At 42.9% G+C, this 19,889-nt stretch overlaps 1 protein-coding gene across 4 annotated transcripts in view; it reads right to left on the reverse strand.

Moving 5' to 3' along the window:
- The window catches only part of LOC111841251 (prospero homeobox protein 1-like), a 50,925-nt gene that overhangs the window by 20,331 nt on the left and 10,705 nt on the right, over positions 1 to 19,889 (reverse strand). For 2 of the 4 annotated variants that reach the window (XM_072702913.1, XM_072702916.1), the window contains exons 1-3: positions 14,358 to 14,593; positions 9,184 to 10,980; positions 4,366 to 4,471 (exon numbers count right to left, since the gene is read on the reverse strand). In XM_072702913.1, coding sequence (XP_072559014.1) covers positions 4,366 to 4,471; positions 9,184 to 10,913 — 1,836 coding nt within the window. In that variant the 5' untranslated portion in view covers positions 10,914 to 10,980; positions 14,358 to 14,593. Of the gene's footprint in view, positions 1 to 4,365; positions 4,472 to 9,183; positions 10,981 to 14,112; positions 14,278 to 14,357; positions 14,594 to 19,889 lie in introns of those variants that run through there. The other 2 variants (XM_072702914.1, XM_072702915.1) reach the window with 2 other exon arrangements.

Genomic DNA, 19,889 nt, shown 5'->3' on the forward strand with positions numbered 1-19,889 from the left:
ATGACATCGTTTGACAGGGGTGCATAAAGGGAGATTTAAAGCGCATTGTTGGGGAATCGGAATAGCAGGGAGGCAGACAAAGAGCCGCGCGGCTGCAGTGTGGCGACTCAGCAATTAAATGTCATGTCATCTGCTAGTCAAACAAACATACAGGCATGAACACACGCACACGCACACGCACACGCACACGCAGGCACTGTACAGAAATACTCACAGACACACACACATAGAGACGCTGTACCAAAACACATATAAATGCACTGTAGCAAAATGCAGAGACACGGAGACACGTGCACGCAAAAACACAGACACTGTATCAAAATACACACACATGCACACACATTCACTGCTCCAAATTACACATAAATACACACTGTATGCAAAACATATGTGACACACACACACTCTACCAAAAAATCACACAAGCACAAAATCCCAAAATACACACAGTATCAAAGCACACATACACTGCACGCATTACACAGATACAGGTTTGTAATTATGTCTTTGTGGGGACTCTCCATTCATTGTATGGGGAAAACTCTAATCCCAACATTACGACCTTAACCCCTACCCAGCCCTAATCTTAACCCTAAGTAACCAAATAAAATACAAGTCTTTTGGCATTTTTAGTTTTTTGATTGCATTCACAGATCTTTGTGGGGACCTGAAAAATGGTCCCCACAACGTAAAATAATAACAGGTTTTTATCACAATGTGGGGGACACAAACCTAATCCACACACACATTTGTATTCATATTTTTGTGGGGACCATACATTCATTTTTATGGGAGAAACCCTAATCCTAACAATGACAACCTTAACCCCATCCAGTTTTAACCTTAACCATAAGTAACCAAACAAAATACAAGGCTTTTGGTATTCTTAGTTTGTTTGCATTCACAGATTCCTTTAAAATTGAGTTTCCCCCTTGTGGTGACCGAAAAATTGTCCCCACAAGGTCAAAATAACAGTTTTTATCACATTGTGGGGACACGCACACACACATATACACCACACATGACCTCTGATAAGATCACCATATTCCACCATATTCAACAAGGCAACAAAAAACTGACCACATCTCAAAGACAGTCACTGTTTTTTCTCCTGTACATCTCAAGATCACTTCATTAACATTTCTGATGCTTCCCCAAAAACTAGCAGCAATATTTACATCTGCATAGATCCTGCAGTTTGAGATGTAAATAATAAGGAAAATCAAAAGCAGAATCAAAGGACGCTGTAATATCAGTAGGCAGAGCCGGGCCGGGGCGACGCTGCAGCATCTGTCCCGCTCTAGTTCCGTACAAAAAAAGGCCCCTAATTGCTTCAGCGAAAGGTCAGCATTGCCTCCGTACCAGAGACAGAGACTTTGATTAAGGTCTCCCCTGGGACACCTCTGCTCCAGTGTATTTGCAAGGGAAAATGTCTAAATATTCAAGAAACATAGTCGGAGGACCCATAAAACAAATCAGCCTGACACCTTCATCTGCTCGGGGGGTGAGGGTGAGCCGCAGGGGCCGCCTCTCATGGCCGTGTTCACGGGCCTGTGAAAGGTCATCGCTCCGTAGCGCAGCCAGCAGCCAGCAGCCAGCAGACGAGCGGTGCTCTTCATCAGGGTCGCCGCCACTGATGCAATCACCTGCCCCGGACGTCACTCCACGGCACAAAATAAAAACACACCTCCGGCAACTTCCTTCTGTCCGATAAAAACCCGATGAGGGACATGAAATCCCACCCCACTTTTTCTTTTTTAGCCACTTTCTCCAACCCCCCCCCCCCCACACACACACTCCCCCACTGTGTTTTCACAGGTTCTTAAGTGCACAGGTTCGAGCCTGGGATTTCCAAGCATGGCTGTAGGGCTCGGTTCGGCTTATTCAGAGTCCGTGGTCAGGCGAAGTTGGGGCGGGGTGGGGGGGGGGGGATGCTTTTCTCGGCCTGCTCTATGTAACGCTGCAATGTGTTGACAGGCAAACTCCAAACCACCCCTTTTACCTCATGTCCCCACGAGGAGATCCCAGCTCCTCTCGTACAGAGTAGCCCTGTTGCCTCACACCTCCAGAGCTGCCACAGCTCTGTGTTTGTAGAGTTTGCATGTCCTCCCTGCATCTCCCAGGTTTCCACCAGGTTCCTTCAGTTTCCTCCCGCAGCTCAAACACATGCAGTTTGGTTAACTGGCAACTCTAGTTTGCCTGCGGTGTATATCTGCCTCGGCCTTGTGGTCTATGCTGCCTGGGATAAACTGCAGGCTCCGCCCCCCCCCCCCCCCTCCCACCATGGTCCAGCCCAGGATAAATGACAGTAAAGGCAATAGATGCATCCTTCTTGACTAATGTTCCTTCCACAGCCTTGAGCCAGGGAGTCGCAGCACAAGGCTAACCTGCATAAATTAGCGGGCCGGTAAGCCAGTAAGTCACTTTGCGCACCAGACATATGCTGAACAAATGTAGCATCAACGCAAGTCTCATCGCAGCCATCTGCTACGCTGGGACACATCAGGAAATTAGACAGAGGCCGCTGTGCATCTGCCTGCACTGGAGAAAAAAAAACCCCTCACCTTTATGAAGACGCCCAAATGGCTTCCTGTCGTAGTTCTGAGGAAGAGCTCAGATGCTAATCCCTACCTGACAACCGGCTGACTCCACACAATCGGCACTGGGAAACACGACCCCGTCGCCGGAACAGGGATCCAAACGGCACACTTCGCTAGGGTCTGCTATCACCAGGGGGGAGGATGAAAACCTGACTGACCCAAACTCCACAGTGCACTAGCAGCACCGGGACCAACGTGAAACAACTGGAATAGCACAATTGAGCAGATCTCCGTCAAATGTCAGTATCAAGCTGCGTAGATCTTGAAATAAAAAACTGCCGTTCTTGTAACCCCATTTAAACACCTGCACCATAAAGTACGTTAACAAAGCTACCCCCAAACACAGACTGGTCACAAAGTAGCTTCAAGGCACCCTTTCCCTGATCGACTACAGAGATTATTGTCCGGCAAGTCATCGATAAGCTAACGTTCTCAGTCACTTGCGCAGAGACGGCAGTCTAGCCAAAGGGATAGGATTGCAGTCTTCCCAATTAGTGGGGTTTCCCACGTGTATTATCGTCCGTTCAGACCCCCAAATATACATCTTAAACCAGTCATTCCCAGGCTCATTATCCAACAATTAGTTAGTTGTTTATGCTTGGTTCCCACACTTGCCAACTAGTCGATCAAACGAGCAAAGTAGTCCGCTGCAGTTCTGTAGAGGTGTTGCCACCCCAACTGCTTGACGTTGTTTTAGAAACCGGTCATGTGAGCCGAAAGCCGGCCCTGGATTGGCCACCTGGCTGGGAGCATCGCATGGATACGCATCCTGGCTTTTCTCAAGACAGTAAAAGACGCATTGTGGCATTTTTGTGCGTCAGTACTTTATGGTTTACAAAACATTTAAACATGCAAGTGGCAAAATGACAAATCGCGTATTTACTAAACAAAACAAACAAAAAAAAAAGGAACAAGATTCCCAAGGAAACGAAAGGACAAGGTTATGAGGGGGAAGAAAAGCTAAAGACAAAAAACTAAGGATTCAAGAAAATGTGCTTATAATAATAATAATAAAAAAGCTGTTTAAAAATCCCAAATAGCTAAGTGGTTTGATTTTAACGGTGACTTAAAAAATGCTGTATTGGTGTAATTGTTAAAACTATTGGGTTTTAATATAATAGTGTCTAGTGGTGGGTCTGACAGCTTCTGTATGACTGTGTGGCAGGATTAACGCGGGGGCTACCGGGAGGTTCTGTGAAGGTGGACCCCTGAACCCTGGGATGGGAGACCCTGGCTGCAGGGACGCGACCTCCATGGGCACGGGGGTGTGGGGGCTGCTGGGAGCGCCAACCTCTTGCTGCCTCATCTGAATAATGTGCCCTGAATCTGTCACAATATCTGGCCCCCTCATATGCACACTGTACACCACATCAACAACAAATTAAATTGTAAATAAGAGACAATCAGGGCCATTGTTTCTGTTCTTAATTTGGGTTCCTCTCATTTGACGCTCTCCATGCGCAGAGGCACAATGCACTGCCACACACACACAGCTCACAGAGTTTCGAGCGTTAGCTTCTGCTGATTACCACAGCGTGCATTGGTGTGATGCACAGATTTGCATTTCTGTGGACCTCAAAAAAAAAACAACAACAACATTTAAGTGAAAAAATAGCTAGATATGATTTTAACTGGGGGATGTCAAGGTTCTTTCTATTAGGGAATTATGACCAAGCACATGCCCGAGATTAATCAGGACGGATCCACAAAAAAAATTGGTAACAGTTTAGAGGAGCACAGCAAGGCGGGAGATAGCATGACCTACCTTCACGTCAGAGAAGAACATCTTCAGCATGTTGGAGCTGGGGTATCTGGTGTAAAAGAACATCAGCTTGGCCTTCTTCAAGTGATTAGGTGAGAGCCCTTCCTGAATTTGCAAAGCGCGGAGTCAAGGAAGACATGGGGATGGATCTAACCACCAGAAACCGAAAAGTAGAAAAAAATAAAAAAATAAATCACCTAAGCTAGGAAGCCTACATTCTACAAGCAGACTAAGACAAGCCTCACCCTCCCCCTCCTCACAAAAAAAAAAATTTGCATAATACTGACAAAGAAAGCTGTTACTCCAACGCTAAAGGGGAGCTTTCGATTGTGACCAGACATGCCAAGAAAGACAATACTCCATTCTTCCGTTAAAAAAAAAATATTATAAAATGCACGACGGCGTAAAATCGACGGCTGATCAATACGTGCGGGACGGCAGATCAATAAATGCCTACTTACCGTAATAAAGGCCCTATTTATCTGGGAAAAGCATTGCCCTCCAGATTTGTAAACAGGAGCTGCTGAAGAGGTCCCAGGAGAAAGCAAGGCTAACCGGAGCAATCTAAGCATTCCAATTATCCCCCTAGCTAGCTGGCACATCCCCCACGCTGGCAACCGGGCCGGCTTTGGCCACATCTGTGCCACAGACCGGCCATGCCATTTCCTCGGCAAATTAACGGCTTTATAATTTATCCGAAATGAAGACGCATGAGGGAGGGAAATCAATGTGACCCCCGCAAGGTCGGCTCTCGCGCCGTCCCACCCCTGGAAGGAGCGGAGCGAAAGTATCCATCAAAACATTTCCTGCCAAAAATGCCAAAAACAGACATCTATAACCACATATTTTGTTGTGGTCTTTTGACTATACGATAACATAATCTCCTTCCTCAAAGTCTGGATGGACACTGCATGATAAAATTAAAAAAGTAGATGAAATTTTACATTTTCGAGTGGTTAATTAACCATGTTTAAATGGTCGAATAAAGTGTGACAGTGATATCTTTCGGCTGTTCGCTTTAGAGGTGGACACAATCACAACGTCGCGGACAAACGGCAGCTGGTGCCAAACGTAGGTCAGCGAGTCGGGATCTGGCGAGAGCCTCTTTGCCTTCCCGGGGCTAAATGACGGCACAGATGATTGACAAGCTCCTTGTGCCAAAGGAAGGGACTTGAGAGAGCCCAGAGGTGACCTCCATTAGTCTGATAGGGAAGAATAAAGGGGCATTACTCTCCATACTACCATCTGTCATAAGGCATATGCGAAATAACAGCACAGGGAGCAGAGGCTGCAAGCTGTCCCCTCCCGCCCAGGCAGGACTTTTGAAGGAGCCAAACTAATTTCCCTCAGATCATGGGGAAAAAATGAAGTATTTATTATTTACTCAACAGAGAGCAGAGTAAGGGTTCAGCATGGAAATGAGGATGGATAAGGGGTCCAAGTGAGATTCTTAATAAAAATTTGTTATACGGAGATGCTATTTTTTGAAATTGCAGGCGAGATCTGTAAACATTTCATATCAGTGATCTCAGTTAAGAGGCAAATCTGTTTAGAGGCTCACCGTCACCCTCCTTTCTCATGTTTGGTTCAACTGTTCTTTTTTTTTTTGTTTGTTTTTGCTTTAATCCATTACCTGCACAACATTTCCTGTAAAACACCACCACCTCCGGAAGAAAAGGACCACAAATTATAATGAAACTCCAGATACACCAGTATATCTATATAGAAGACAAATGTTGAAAAATGTAAGTCGTCTGAGGCAGCAGCCAACCAAGCGTAGGGAGGTAATAATTAGGTGGACATTAAACACAAAACTCTCAATCCTGGTAAACACACCTCATCTTCCAAGAAAAGACGACGGGTTTCCAGGATACATACATGAACAATGAGTCATGAAAAAGGCTTCAGTGGACATACAGCAGCCATGAAAAGTCTCACGTAAATAAAAGCACGCCGGGTAGGAAGGGGAATGTTACGTCAGCTTTTGATAAGGAAGCATCACACAGATGTGAGGTAAGTCTTACCAATCTGCCTTTAGACACAGTATCGAGCGAGAACTACAAATTCCAGCTGATTTTCACGTTAATGGGAACCCAACGGCAAAGACTTGGATGAGGTCAAGTAAAAATTCACCACAGACAGCTGCCCGGACACATCAGCGAGCCAGTGTCAGGAACTGCTTAATAAGAGGAAGTCTGGACCCTAAACAGGAGAGTCTAGCAAGTACGGTAAGTAACTTTTAACAAAACCTATATATAGGTGGTACTAAATGATTTTTTTAAACACACTCTTAAGAGATAAATGTGGCCGGAACAGGATGGAGGAGAAAAAAAAAAACAGTTGAGTTTTTAATCAGACTGTGGCAAAATTAGAAATGCTTTTCAGATGAAGAAAACGAGCAAAAACTAGGGGGTGGGGAGGAGGGTTGGGGTGGTCCCAAAAGGCATGACTTGAAATGGCCAATCCCCTGCACAGTTAGCAGACAAAAGGCCACTCCAGCAGGCCGTTCGGGCCCGGCTCTCCAGAGAGGGTCAGGAAGATTCCTTTGTGTGCCGGTGCTTTACGAGACACGGAACCGGCGAGGTGCGTCACCTGCCCCTGCGTCTCAGCGGGCTACAGCGCCCGGCCCCCCAATGCAAATCCTCTGAGAAACTGAAAAAAGCCTATTTTTGTGAGATGCAAAGAGGCTGCATTTAAAAAAAAAAAAAAACAAAAAAAAAAAAACAATAAGGACATTCTTCCCCCAGGTGAAGACAATCAACAGTCTGTTTCTTTAATCTATTTGAATACAACTTATTTGATTACGCAGCTTTACTTTGCAAGCCTGCAGAGGTACGGCGTCCAGGCCGGGGCAAAGTGTCCTGGCACAAGTGGCAATTTTGAGTGCGTTCAATTTAAGAAAAGCACTTGGGCTCTGTTGGGTGTGCAGATCTGCCTTCCTCAGGGCAAAGAGACACCATCATGGGATTAAGAACAATAATTCCACTAATAAATAATTTCAATTAGCCTGAACGACGGGAACTAGAAATCTGTTATATCGGCCAACTGTGAAAACCACACTTCTTATAATTACCCAGAGAGGCAATCTGTTTTTCTTTTTCACATGGGGAGACCTGCTTTTGGTCAACGACTAGCCTAAATTCACAAACCTATATAATTATGAAACCATTTTATTCCTATTTAAAGAGGCAGCTGTAATGCAACATAACAGGTTCACAGGCAGTGAGTCTTTGGCATCACAAAAGCCCCAAAAAGATTCACGTCTGCAGTCACCATCCCTGCTCTCATCAGCGTACAAACACTAATTCAGCTTATCTAACGTCCACCACTGTGACATCATGCAAACTTGCCGGAGCACCAATGAGAACAGCGGCTACTTCGGTACAACCTGGGTCCTATGAGTAAGAGACCAAACCTTCGGATGACATGCTGATTACTTTACGGGGGGGGGGGGCTCTATCATAAAATGTTATTTTATTTACCATAATTTTTTTTTCACTTTGCTACAGTATAAATACTATTAGCAGGAGAAATCAATGTTAAGGAGACAATATGCATATTATAAATTAATTATATAACTAGTTATATAGTGAAATATACTGGATATTTGTCGTTATTCATTATTATAACAATTAGCAATAAGACTGAAGGTGAAAAATGTTTCATGGTGTTGCTATTAAAAGCTGCCTCTTGATACACAGCTTACTGCACTGGGAGAGCTGGGATGGTGATTCTGGAAACCATTCAGTTCAGGGTCAAGAAAGACAAGTACAAATGAAAGATAAACAGCCACCAGCAAACACCTGTTAACGCAGCATTCAAAGGAGATGGGGGGGGGATTATTTGGCTGCCTAGCAACAGCAAATAGGTGCCTCAGGTTGTCAACAAATCTTTATAACAAATAAGAATAGAAACTGCGATTATTCTTTTTTACAATGTGATAAGAAAGAGCAGACAGAACAAGGTTCTTTATTATACCCTACAGCCTATTGTAGAAGCGTGAGTGGGGGGAGCAGACATGGTCTTCATGCTCTACCCTGGTCTTTTCTTTAAAAACAGGTCCTCAACCACATCCACGATTTAAGTGGCGCTTTGTACCTCTGCACAGGCAGCGCCAACCGGCGCCGGAGAAAACGGAGCTTCTCCTGGCGACTTAATGCAAACGCGCCCTGGGAACAGCGCCGCTCGACCCGCTGCATCACCGTACCCTTCGGATCGATGTGTCGGGACCAGGAGAAAACAAAACGCCCACTTTTTAGCGAGCCCCCCCCCCCCTTTCGAATGCACTGAGCTCAGCTGCCCGTTTCCATTCTACCACTTGTGCTTAGACATAGTAATTAATTCCTGAGCGTTCACAAAATTAGTCTTTGATGCTCGTTTGTGATAATAGGAGCGCAAATGAGCAGTGCCATTTCAGAAGCCAAACGCAGCAACATAAAAACAACTTACAAAGTTAAAACTGGAAAAGATTAAATTGATTTTTACACCTCTGGTTTTTTAGGAGTGCAAAGAATTTAAGCAGAACTATTAATAGACAGACTGAATATTAAAGCCTCCTCCAGACATCTCAATCCGCAGACCTCCTACACCAATCAAGAGTAATTGAAACCAGTGGTGTAGCCAATTAAAATTGCAAGATTGCATCAGATGTTCCAGACCAAGCTGAATCTACCTGTAGGGAAGGCTGAGAAAGGTGTCTAAAACAATGCCTGTTTCTGTATCTGAGCAGACATTTGTGAAAAAGGGGAGAAGCGGCACAAACAGAACTAGGAGCAGCAGGAGAAAGACCGAGATCACACACCATTGCTTTTGAAAAAGGATATTGTACTTCCTGAATATGGAGAGATGTCAGACATGTCCTGAAGGTCCCCGCACTCAGATTTAATGAGCGACAAGGACAGACCCTCAGTGGTACTGGCTGGATGCGACGGCGAGAGGGAACGATGGTGGTGCAGGTGACCGGAAGTCATCTTGGTCCGCAGGCTGGTGGTTTCCCTGGACAGGTCCAGGGACTCCGGAGAGGACCTGTCCTTGCCGGGGTAGCCAGTCGACGGAGTGCCTAAAGGGCTCTGGAAAGGGTAACCCATGAGAGGAAGTGGAAAGGGGTGCCGGAAAGATGGAGAGGTGAAGCCCATGCTAGCAGCACTCAGCGGGGATGGATGCAGGGATGGGTGGTGGTGGGTGCCATGAGGGCCCACTGAGGAGGACTGGTGGTCTGAGGAGTTTTTCCGGACCACCAGAGGCAAGGCTTCCGTCTGGTCGTTGGAGCTGGAGACCTGGAGGCTGGCGAAGGAGTCCAGGGGGTTGGGAATGATGACATCACTGAAGCACTGAAGCCTCTGATTGGCTGTATGGAAGTTGGGGTTCTCTCCATTCACCGCGAAGCGGTCCTGAGGCAACTGGAGGGGTGGAAAGACCTGAGGAACTGGGCGTGTGGGCTTGGAGAAGACCTTCACGACAGTGTCCACCACCTGGGACATGGCCGTGTTTAGCTCCTGTTTGAGGGTTTCGGCCAGCTGTTTCCCTTCGGCGTGCATGGAGGGCGGCCCCTGGCCCTTCGCCCGCGTCCCGTCGCGCTTCTGCTTGTCGCCCTCGCCTAACAAGGCCTGCTCCTGCAGTAGGGCCCGGGCGCGGTCTAGAAAGTGCCCGGGGTCCAGGTCAGAAATCTCGTTGTCGGAGCGGTCAGCCGTCATGTCCTGCCCATGGCGCTCGGCGCTGTCGGAGCGCAGGCTGTCCTCCGAGAGGTTCCCATCCTCGTCGTTCTCCGAGTCGGTGCTGTCGTAGATCTGGTAGAACTTCTCCTGCAGCTGCCGCAGCTGCTTCTGCATGTCCTCCAGCTGCAGCTTCAGCTGGCGGCGCTCCTCGTGCTTCTGCTCCTTGCGCGCCGACACCAGCTGCCGGAAGCTCTGCTGCTGCTGGGGCAGCTTCTGCTTGCGCTTGTTCTCGCGGTAGCTCTCGCGCGGACTTCCGGGCTGCTGCGGCGGCCCCTCCCGCTCATGCTCACCGGTGCGCACAGCCACGCTGGGCGAGTGGCTCATGCCGCGGATGATGTTCTCCACTCGGGCGCGCTTGGCCCTCAGGTGCTCGTCGCTGAGCCGCTCCACGTCCAGCTGGCTGGCGGCTGGCCGGCCGAAGGGCGAGAGGCACTCCTGGGAAGAGTTACTGCAGGCGTCCTCCTGGTGGATCTCCGAGCCCGTGCCGGAAAGCCCGCCTCCTTGGAAGCTGGACTCGCTGCCGCCGTTCTTCATCATGTTGTTCTTCAGGAGCTGGGAGATGATGGTGGCACCGGGGAAGGGCATCATGGCATCCTCGTATGAGTTTGCCCTCTTCAGCAGCTTGCGGAGCACGTTGGACTTCTCTCCGTCCGCGTGCTGCACCACCGAACACTCGACGTCCTGCTCGGAGCTGTGGGGATTCATGGCACTGAACACGGCTGCTTTCGCTCGAGTGAAATCCGCAGACGCTGTCCCTACAGTCCTTTTCACGCCAATGTCAACTCTTCGTCTCTTGGCTTGTCTGCTTAAGAGGGCTACGCTGTCATGGTCAGGCATCACTGGGCTGCTATTGCTCCATCCTCAAAAGCCTGTCAGCTGGGCACAGCTCGACAATCCTGGGACCCTGTCCAACAGAGCGAGAGCACAATGAATCGTTTTCTTTACATTTCTCCAAGTTTCCTGACCTCAATCCTGAATAAAACAAAATGCACCCAACGCCACTCGGATTTGCCGCACACTACAATCACAGCAATGAATACGCTCCCTAAAATAAAAGTTTTTGAGAAATAATAATGATTTAAGATGAAGCAAGCAAAATAAATGCCTGTACAGCACCAGAAAGTAAAATTCTGCTGTTCAAATGTCCAGAATGATACCTGTTAGTCACGGAATACAGTATATAATCTCTCCAACAAGAGCATGTGACTAAGTGTGCCATACTCAGAGGGAAAACGAACAAAACACATCATATTCAGCCAACTGGTCTCAGTATTAGACACTAATTGCAACATCAACTAGGTTTATTTTATGATTAGAAATCTGGCAAAACACTGGTGGGTTTCAAATCCTAATCATAAGAAATGTTCCATACAAGCGTCAGTCATATGTCAGGACAACTTTTATACGGTCCCTAATAATTATGTACATTGTTGGTTGGTGGGTAACTGCTCAGCATCATAACGAACAATCTACACTGTGCAGTGATGTAACAGCTATCTATGCTACTTACACAGCTAAACTGGCCTTCAGAAAATTTCCTGCAGGATCCACCAAAAAAAAAAAACAAAAAAAAAAGATTCAAAATTTACGAATTACCCTCAGAATGTTAAAGACATCTGTCAAGATTTCTACATTTCTAAGTCTTTTTTCAAAAAATTAAACTCCCCCAAAAAGCAGATAACAGATAAACAGTTGCCACCCACTTGAAATCTTCACAGCAAAGTTCATTTTGTAAAGCGGTCGATAGGAACAGCACTCTCCTATATGTGGGACTTGTAGTGTTCCAGTTAAGTAAAGCCATTCATTATGGGAAGAACACAACCAATTAAAGTGCAGTGTGTTTCTGTTAAGCTGGAATAAACAAGGATGATTTTTAAAAAGTTGGAATAACGGATAAAAAGATATATATATATACATACACACATACATATACACACACACAAACACACACATATATATGCAAAGAAATAGGCAGAGTTTAATAAATGAGTTATTAGAGCTAAAAAATAACATTAAAGGCAACGAGTAGGTTAGCAGATAAAGACAGCTGTGTAATTTTAAGGCTGGGGGATACAGTCCCAAGAGGGATCGGCTGTTGTACCTTTAAACAAGATAGACTGCTAAACCCATGCTGAAGTAAAACACCCAGCTCTCCAACAGGATGAAGCTGTCAGTTGCTTTGCATTGTCTCAACTAAGAGGAGCAATGCAATGTTTTGGTTTTAACTCAGATTAAACTGAAAAGGTCAAACGGTGAACTAAACTGAAATATTATATTTTTAAATCCTTAAGTCTGCTGTTTTATTTCCCCACAATTCCTGATATAGGCCTAGCTGTAGAATTAAGGAACATAAACTTATACCATAAACACACATAGTCCGTGTGTTGTTAAACGAAGCACGGAGAACTGAAAACAGCTGTTATTATGGACGGACTTATTCATTTAAACTGCAGCAATCGTCGAGGAGAGAAAGAGGTTAAATTACTTGTTTTCTGTGAGAGAAAGTCTGACATATCATCGGAACCATAGAAGGGGGCGGGGAGAAAGCGCCTTCGCCAAAACTGCCAGTGTAATTATTAATGCCGTGCTGGTAGCGGTCACCGCGGAGCATAACTACTAATCTAATGAAACCGCAGGTGAAAGCGCAGGTCCATCCTTCAGACACCAACTGGGAGGCGAGCGACTCATTAACGCCATGTCGCTCCCAGAGAGACTGTGCTTTCTTCAGGGAAGCGAAGTCTGCAATCCGACCCCACGCAAACTTTGTGCTGCTTGATTTTAATGCTGGACGAATCCTATGGACTAATATTTAACGTGAAATTTATATAACAAAATGTTCTATGTTTTATTAGTAAGTATTTATTATTTTACTCCATTCCGTTTCTGAAGCTCAGAAGCAGAATAAAAAGAAAAAAACGAAAACCTTAAAACAGTGTACCGCTTTATTCTAACACAGTAAACCGGCCTCAACTGCTGAAACACACAACGATTCAGCTCACAATAGACCTCAGTTAGACAAACACATAGTTTAGCGCCTAGAGGTGTATATTGTGCAAAGTCGTTATTACTGGAAATAAAGCAACTCGCACCTGTCTTTTCACACAATGCACCTGTCTCATATTGCTCATGCGCAGTATTTCATCCGGACTTCAATAAAAATTCAATAAAACGAGAAACCGCTCCCCACTATCCCAGGTCCTACATGTGATCCGTCTCTTCAGAATCACAAACCCGAATGCAAAATGATGCCCATTTTATCATACTACCGGAAAAAAGTGGGAAACGAAGCTGATACTCAATAACATAAACCAGTGTGTATGGAACAAAGATAGGAACTCGTCCAAAAAGTGCTGACAAAGAAAAAAAACATAGGAACAGTTAATTTATACATTCATGCATATGTATGTTTAGCAACTTTGTTCTGGAGTAAAGCCACAGATTGTACAGCTGAGCAGTTTAAAGTAAACATACATTAACCGGGGCTTTGTGTCACCGGTCCCGTTATACTTTAATTGTTTCTGATATTCAAGTTTAAACGCGTTTCTTGTATTCTATTATTATCCACACTGACTCTTTCATGATGATTAAATGGTATCGCAGACATGAAAAGAGAGAAATCACCAACTGCCAGAAGGTCGTGTGTTGGCCGGCTTTCAGCGCTAAAATGCAAATAACTTTTTTTAAAGAGATATTACTTTTGGTGCAATATTATGATCCGCGTGGATAAGGGAAGGTTGTCGCTTAGAGGGACGAGAACGTCGGACGCCTCACTGCAAAACCAACATAAACGGAGACACCTCTAAACAGTTCAAAATTGACAAAATTAATTTAATATACCAATAGTGATGAAAAAGAAAAACCTGCTTAGTAAAGCCGACAGAATATTATAAACGCATAAGACCAAGCATTTACACCACAATTTACCGACTTAAAATAGTCTGAACAAATGTAAATAAACATATTTTCCACTAAACAGGAATCAGCTCGATTAAAGTCACGGGACGAATAATCAGCAATATCGCACCGCGCTACTTACTTTTTAAAGTTCCCAAATTAGCACTATTCTCACGATGAAAAAAGACAAACCGAAACACGTCATCATAACATGTTATTAAAACCATCTAAGATATAACACATATTGCAGTGTCGTACAGCTCAGTCGATCAGGTCAGACATCTACCGGTACATTTTCCAAGTTTCTTTTTTTTTTTTTGTTTTTTTCTCCTCCGCGCGCCCGATCCAAGCAAATAAGGGAGCTACCTAAAGGACAAGGTTACTTACAAATGAGAGGAAAATCGAGCTTCTTCGCTGATGAAAGAGAAAGGACGCGGAGGGCTGCTCGCCTGGTGATGAATATTGCGATTTCTCTTAGCGAGGGAGCGACGCTCGCTGAGCGTGAGAGAGGAGAGAGGCTCTTTTGCGCCGCTCTCCTTTCTGGACTGAAAGTGTATTTCTCTTGGAGACGAGCAGGGCAGAGCTGCGGCTGAGGCGCTCTCCCACCAACAAGATTCACTTTAAGACGCCGCTGAAGGAAACAGGAAGACGGCGCGTCATAATCATTGTGATGTAACATTTTCACCTACCAATAAGAATTGTCCGGCGGATATAGAGGAATACAAAACACTGAAGTTGGCCGAATAATAAGGTTTGGGTGATCATTACGTTCTAAAAGGCGACATTGTACCTTTACTGAAAACGAGCAAGTGAAACTGGGAGACGTGTGAGGGGACGTGTGTTTTTTTTCTTCATGCTCTAACAATAGATGCGCGTTTGCATACAGCAGTAAATGCATATTTTAAACTGGTTTTAAATACACTAGAGTTCATTTATAGCGACAATTACAGTAACAGTTTACAATTGATTTAATGATCCCCGGAGACATCACTATTGTCAAGTAAAGTACTTTCTAGCCTTTTAAACTGCCGTACAAGGTGGGTATTTTCTAGCAATTTGTAATTATGTTTCTGAAGTGTCACACAATCCAGGATTCAAATAAAACTTAATGTTATAAGCATCTTCAGTGAGGCTTCGATAAAACTGGAGCTTTTATGTTTTATTTCAATTATTTGTCGTACTACATGCCTATATTGTCTATGGGGATTTCATTCGTTAAAAAAAATCGGAATCGACGTTATTTTACCCAGCGATAAATATAAATATATAAATTCTGCCGTCGTAAATGACACCCGAGTCGCCGACAAAGGTCGTCGTACAATGGGCAGCGTGCATTCCTTCAAGAAGTTTGGAACATGCCATAGTGAAAAACAAAGTAAATAAAACTTTACATCTTATACCATGCAGCAACATTTTAACCATCAATTTTTGTCACCGTTGCCTAAATATATAATTTTCACGTTTACTTCGTCTGATATTGCTGTTTTTGTTGTGCCACAAAGCAGCAACAAAAACGCTTGTCAGCAGAGTGCACAATTATCCGACCGGTGGGAGATCGTTAAGGAAATATCAACACCTAAAATTTCGTTTATTCTAGCCGTCACAGAACGGTCTCCAGTTTGGGGCAGTTGCCTGATGTGTAGACTAAGTCGCCTCTTGTTTAACTGAACCGACAGAAATAACACATTTATTTCGGTTTTTAAGTCAAACTACTTTATAGTTAGAATGAAATATGGCGTTTTTATTCCCTCACGAGGTGTTTTCGGTATTAGGTTATACAATGCTAGGATTGGTTATTTAAAAAAAAAATAATATGAAAAGGTGTAGTTTACGAGATTTGGGAAAAGAATAGAAACAATTGGATTGCATTAATGATATACGAATTATTATTACAAGTGTCCTGTTTTACAGCGGGTGTTTTGCTGTATAGGATTTATTGCCGCACGACCGGTTCTGAAATTGCGTCTCAGCATTCCTTTACGTACAGATAATGTCAACTTCCATACATTTACACTTTGATCTCCACAGATAGTCTTCTTTTGCCGTTTTCATTTGAAACCGACAGGTGACTGTAAATAGACACTGTCAATGTAGCATTAGCCCTGGTTTTGTAACCGGAGCAAGGTAAATTTATCCAGTGACAATTAGGGTGATATAGTAATCTTTTGATGGACACCAATTTAATGTTAATTTTGTCTAAACTGTACTGAACCGTTAATTAGATGAGCACGTCTTTTACTAGCCTCTGTTAAACGCGTTTAACTAAAACTATCACGAGAAACATCGAACTACTGTTTTAAACAGTGGGTTATAATAAATGTTTTGATTTTATTTTGATCCGCATCATTTAAAACAAATTATAAAGTCAGGAATAATACAAGCAATTACGGGAAAGTTATGGATGGTTACTCTAATCATTATATGTTAACTCCATCATTAACAGTGATACTTTCCTCATTGGAATTGGAATAACATTGAATAAGTGCCGTGTAATAACTCCGTTATTAAGTGCTCACTTTTTCGTGTCATGTTGATTGGTAGAAAGTAGGCCACTAGGTCTTCATGAAAAGGTAAAAATAAATATTAATATATCTGCTCACAGTTGGTTTAAAAAGCTTTTAAACCCGTACTTTTAATAGGTACAGAATGAATCAGAAAATGAGAATATATAAATAATAAAGTCGGTTAAAGAATGCGACGGGGACTGTAATATATTCATGTCATTTAATAAATTGCCATAATTACCACCAATATTTAAAAACAAACGCAATTTAATCTAGCATTGACTGTAGTCGTTTTTTTTCTTTCTTTAAAATACATTTATCGGGTTTAAACTTATGGTTCACTTTAACTAACTAACAAAAAACAGACACACCGGAGGATTTTAATATTCTCGACGATTTGTTAGGGCAAAAGGTCTGTTGAAATTCGATGTTAGCTTTTTTAAAATGAATAATAATAATATCCAGAATTGTTAACAGCTTAAAGGGATAAAGACTCACTCAGAAACGCCTCTGTTATTTGAGATGAAGCAATGAGCATCTCAAGTCAATAAGGCGTTTGAGTCATGTGGCATCTCATATCCACGTTATATTCATCAAATAAGATGTTCACGTAATAATGACAACATCTGCATTTTCTTTCATCAAGTCATATTTATTGCTTCTTATTTGAAATGTTTCCAACACTGAGGTTAATAACTCCAGAGCAAAGTTGCGCCGAAGTCCGAACATCATTCTGCGCGGAGAGGAGTTTGCGGCCGCTCTTTATAGGGGTGCCATTTTCTGGCAGGAATGAAATTCTCATTGCCCGTTAATTAGAGTGCATGCCAAAATACCGCAAAAAATGATTTCGCTTTGTTTCCTTCGTTGTTTTTGAAAAATGAGGCAGTATTCAATATGACCTGTCTCAGAACTGCTCTCAACGAGTTCCGAGACTTTTCCCGCCTCGTAATTCCGCTATGAAAACTGCCTTAATGATAATGCGTTTAATACCCTTAATGAGAAGCAGTTGATTATTTTTTTTTCAGCTCACAGCAGCCAGAGCCAAAAGGGAACTGCAAACCGTTTTTAGCCTGTTTCCATGGCGCAAGCAAGTGTTTTTAAGGGCGTGTAAAATAGCTTCGAAATCAGAACTTAGGTGTCAGGCATTTATTTTCCAGAACAACTCGCCTTGTGCCAATAGTTAATTCTGCATCATCTCCCAACGGTGTTATTGGTCCGTACGCTAAATGGAAAAAACACATTTCAGCATTAAAGGAATATTGTTTAGAAAAGGAAGACGCTGCTGAGGTGTAGAGGAAGCCTGTTTAATAACTCTGTCATCATTTTTATTGGAGAAGGCTGCTTATGTTTCAGCTGATTCTGCCTTAATTATTGCCAACACTTTTTTTTTTTTAAATTGGTCAAGTATGCGAACTATATTTTGATTCTGGATGTTGAAAACAATTAATATTTAACAAGATTTAGGCTTCGGTAGGATTCATACATGACTTAAATTGTCCAAAAATAAAAAAAAAACTAAATTGGGCCTAGACTGTGTGTCCTTATGTCATTCGTATGACCCTTGATATATTAAAAGAATTATAGCTGTAGAAAAAAAATTGTAGATTACATCATAACTAATGCTTGTTACTGATTTTTGTTAATTTGGGGGCTGTAAGATGTTTTTCTGTAGTATCTTGCACTGTGCAGTAAATCAGGAATGTGATTTTGGGCCTCTTGATGTTCTCTGCTATGTCTCAGCACTACACAGAGAATGGCTTTCACAAACGGCTCATTAAGCACGTAATGCTTGTTCTGATACCCTTGCTACTTGTCCCGCAAACTTAATACCGCATGTTATGACACGTGTCTGTGCAAACGCAGAATCTGAGCCAGGTGGGACCAGCAAAGAAATGCCTTTGGGCCTCATGTTTCAAGTTATCTCCAAACTGAGAAATTGCATTTTTTTCTTTATAAAAGATAGTGATTCAAAATTGGCTGGCAATTATATATATATATATATATATATATATATATATAACTTAATAAATTCTAAGCTGCACGGGTGACATAAAATCTGCCTTACAGAAAGTCTGTTCAGGAAGTCTACACTGCTAGTTAAGCAGCTTACACCTGCACGAGATAAACCCAGAAATAAACTATAGTGCAGTATAGAAAACATACTATATATATAACATTAGTTAGTATTGGTACTGCCGAACTTTGGTCTCTGGAATAGAAGACGCTAACTTCTCCCATTAGCAGCCTTTAAACTAAATACAAGTGTCATTTGTGTTTTATGTCTTTTTAGTTTTTGTTACAGCTAATCATCATTTATTTTTAACTATGAGTACATGTATAACAACGTAACCGTTATATTTAGTGTGTTGTATAAAAATAGATTTATTTTCACTTTTTTATTACATATTGACTTGACATTTTTAAAAAAAATCTGTTATACTGATATCACAGTGTAATATGCAAATAAATACTTACTATTGTAAGTTAGAGGTTTCTGAATGCAGACTTGCAGCTGGTCATTGTTTCATGTTAGTGAGAAGGTCTAAATTCAGTCCTTGAGTAATATTGTTCCTCAAATGAAGAGGGAACCTCAAAGCTTGTCCGAGATAGAGTCGCACAGTTAAAGCTTGCTTTGCACTTAAAACGTGCATTTGCACTGATGGCCAGAGTCGATGGCCCAAGAACATTAGCAATTTAAATGCGCAATAAACAAACAAAGAGAATAAAGAAATAAGTGAATCGACCAGGCATGTCAGTTCAGTGGATTACAGTCATTCTGAGAACTCAGGTCGACAAAAGCTTGCAGTCATGACCGCAACACCTTGAAAGAATAAATCAGAGGGAGCACTGGGAAATGTCTGTCCAGGGTCCTTACACTATACCTTTCCTTTGTCAGGTGAAAATTAACCTCGGCCTTTAAATGGATTACAGAAAACTGATCCTCAGACATGCAATCACAGATATATTGCTGAGGACGCCCACGTTTCATGCCGAAATGGACTTAACCCATGCACTCGATTCACAGCCATGCGTATCTAAGGAAATATCAAAAACTTTCTGTTTCAATATGGCTCACAAAGTTTTTCTGGAATTATTATTTTAATCACTGTTATTATTTAAAGCCCGTGATCAGAAAGTATCACATATTTTGAGTCTTACCATCGAGCACCTCAACCAGACTGGAAAAGACATGCGTGTGCAGTATTCAAGGTTTATGTGACTTTCCTTCGTAAGACGTTAGGTAAACAACTAACTAATAAACATAATGATCTTCATGAAGATGTAACCCAGAGGATACTGCTGTTTGTAATATGTACAGTATGTACAGTATTATTTTGTATATGACACGCTGAGCGGCTCAAACAAGATGAAACATTGTACTGAAGGTCTATGCATATATTTCTTCAAAAAATAT

This window comes from Paramormyrops kingsleyae, chromosome 19, assembly GCF_048594095.1.
Source record: "Paramormyrops kingsleyae isolate MSU_618 chromosome 19, PKINGS_0.4, whole genome shotgun sequence".
NCBI lineage: Eukaryota > Metazoa > Chordata > Actinopteri > Osteoglossiformes > Mormyridae > Paramormyrops > Paramormyrops kingsleyae.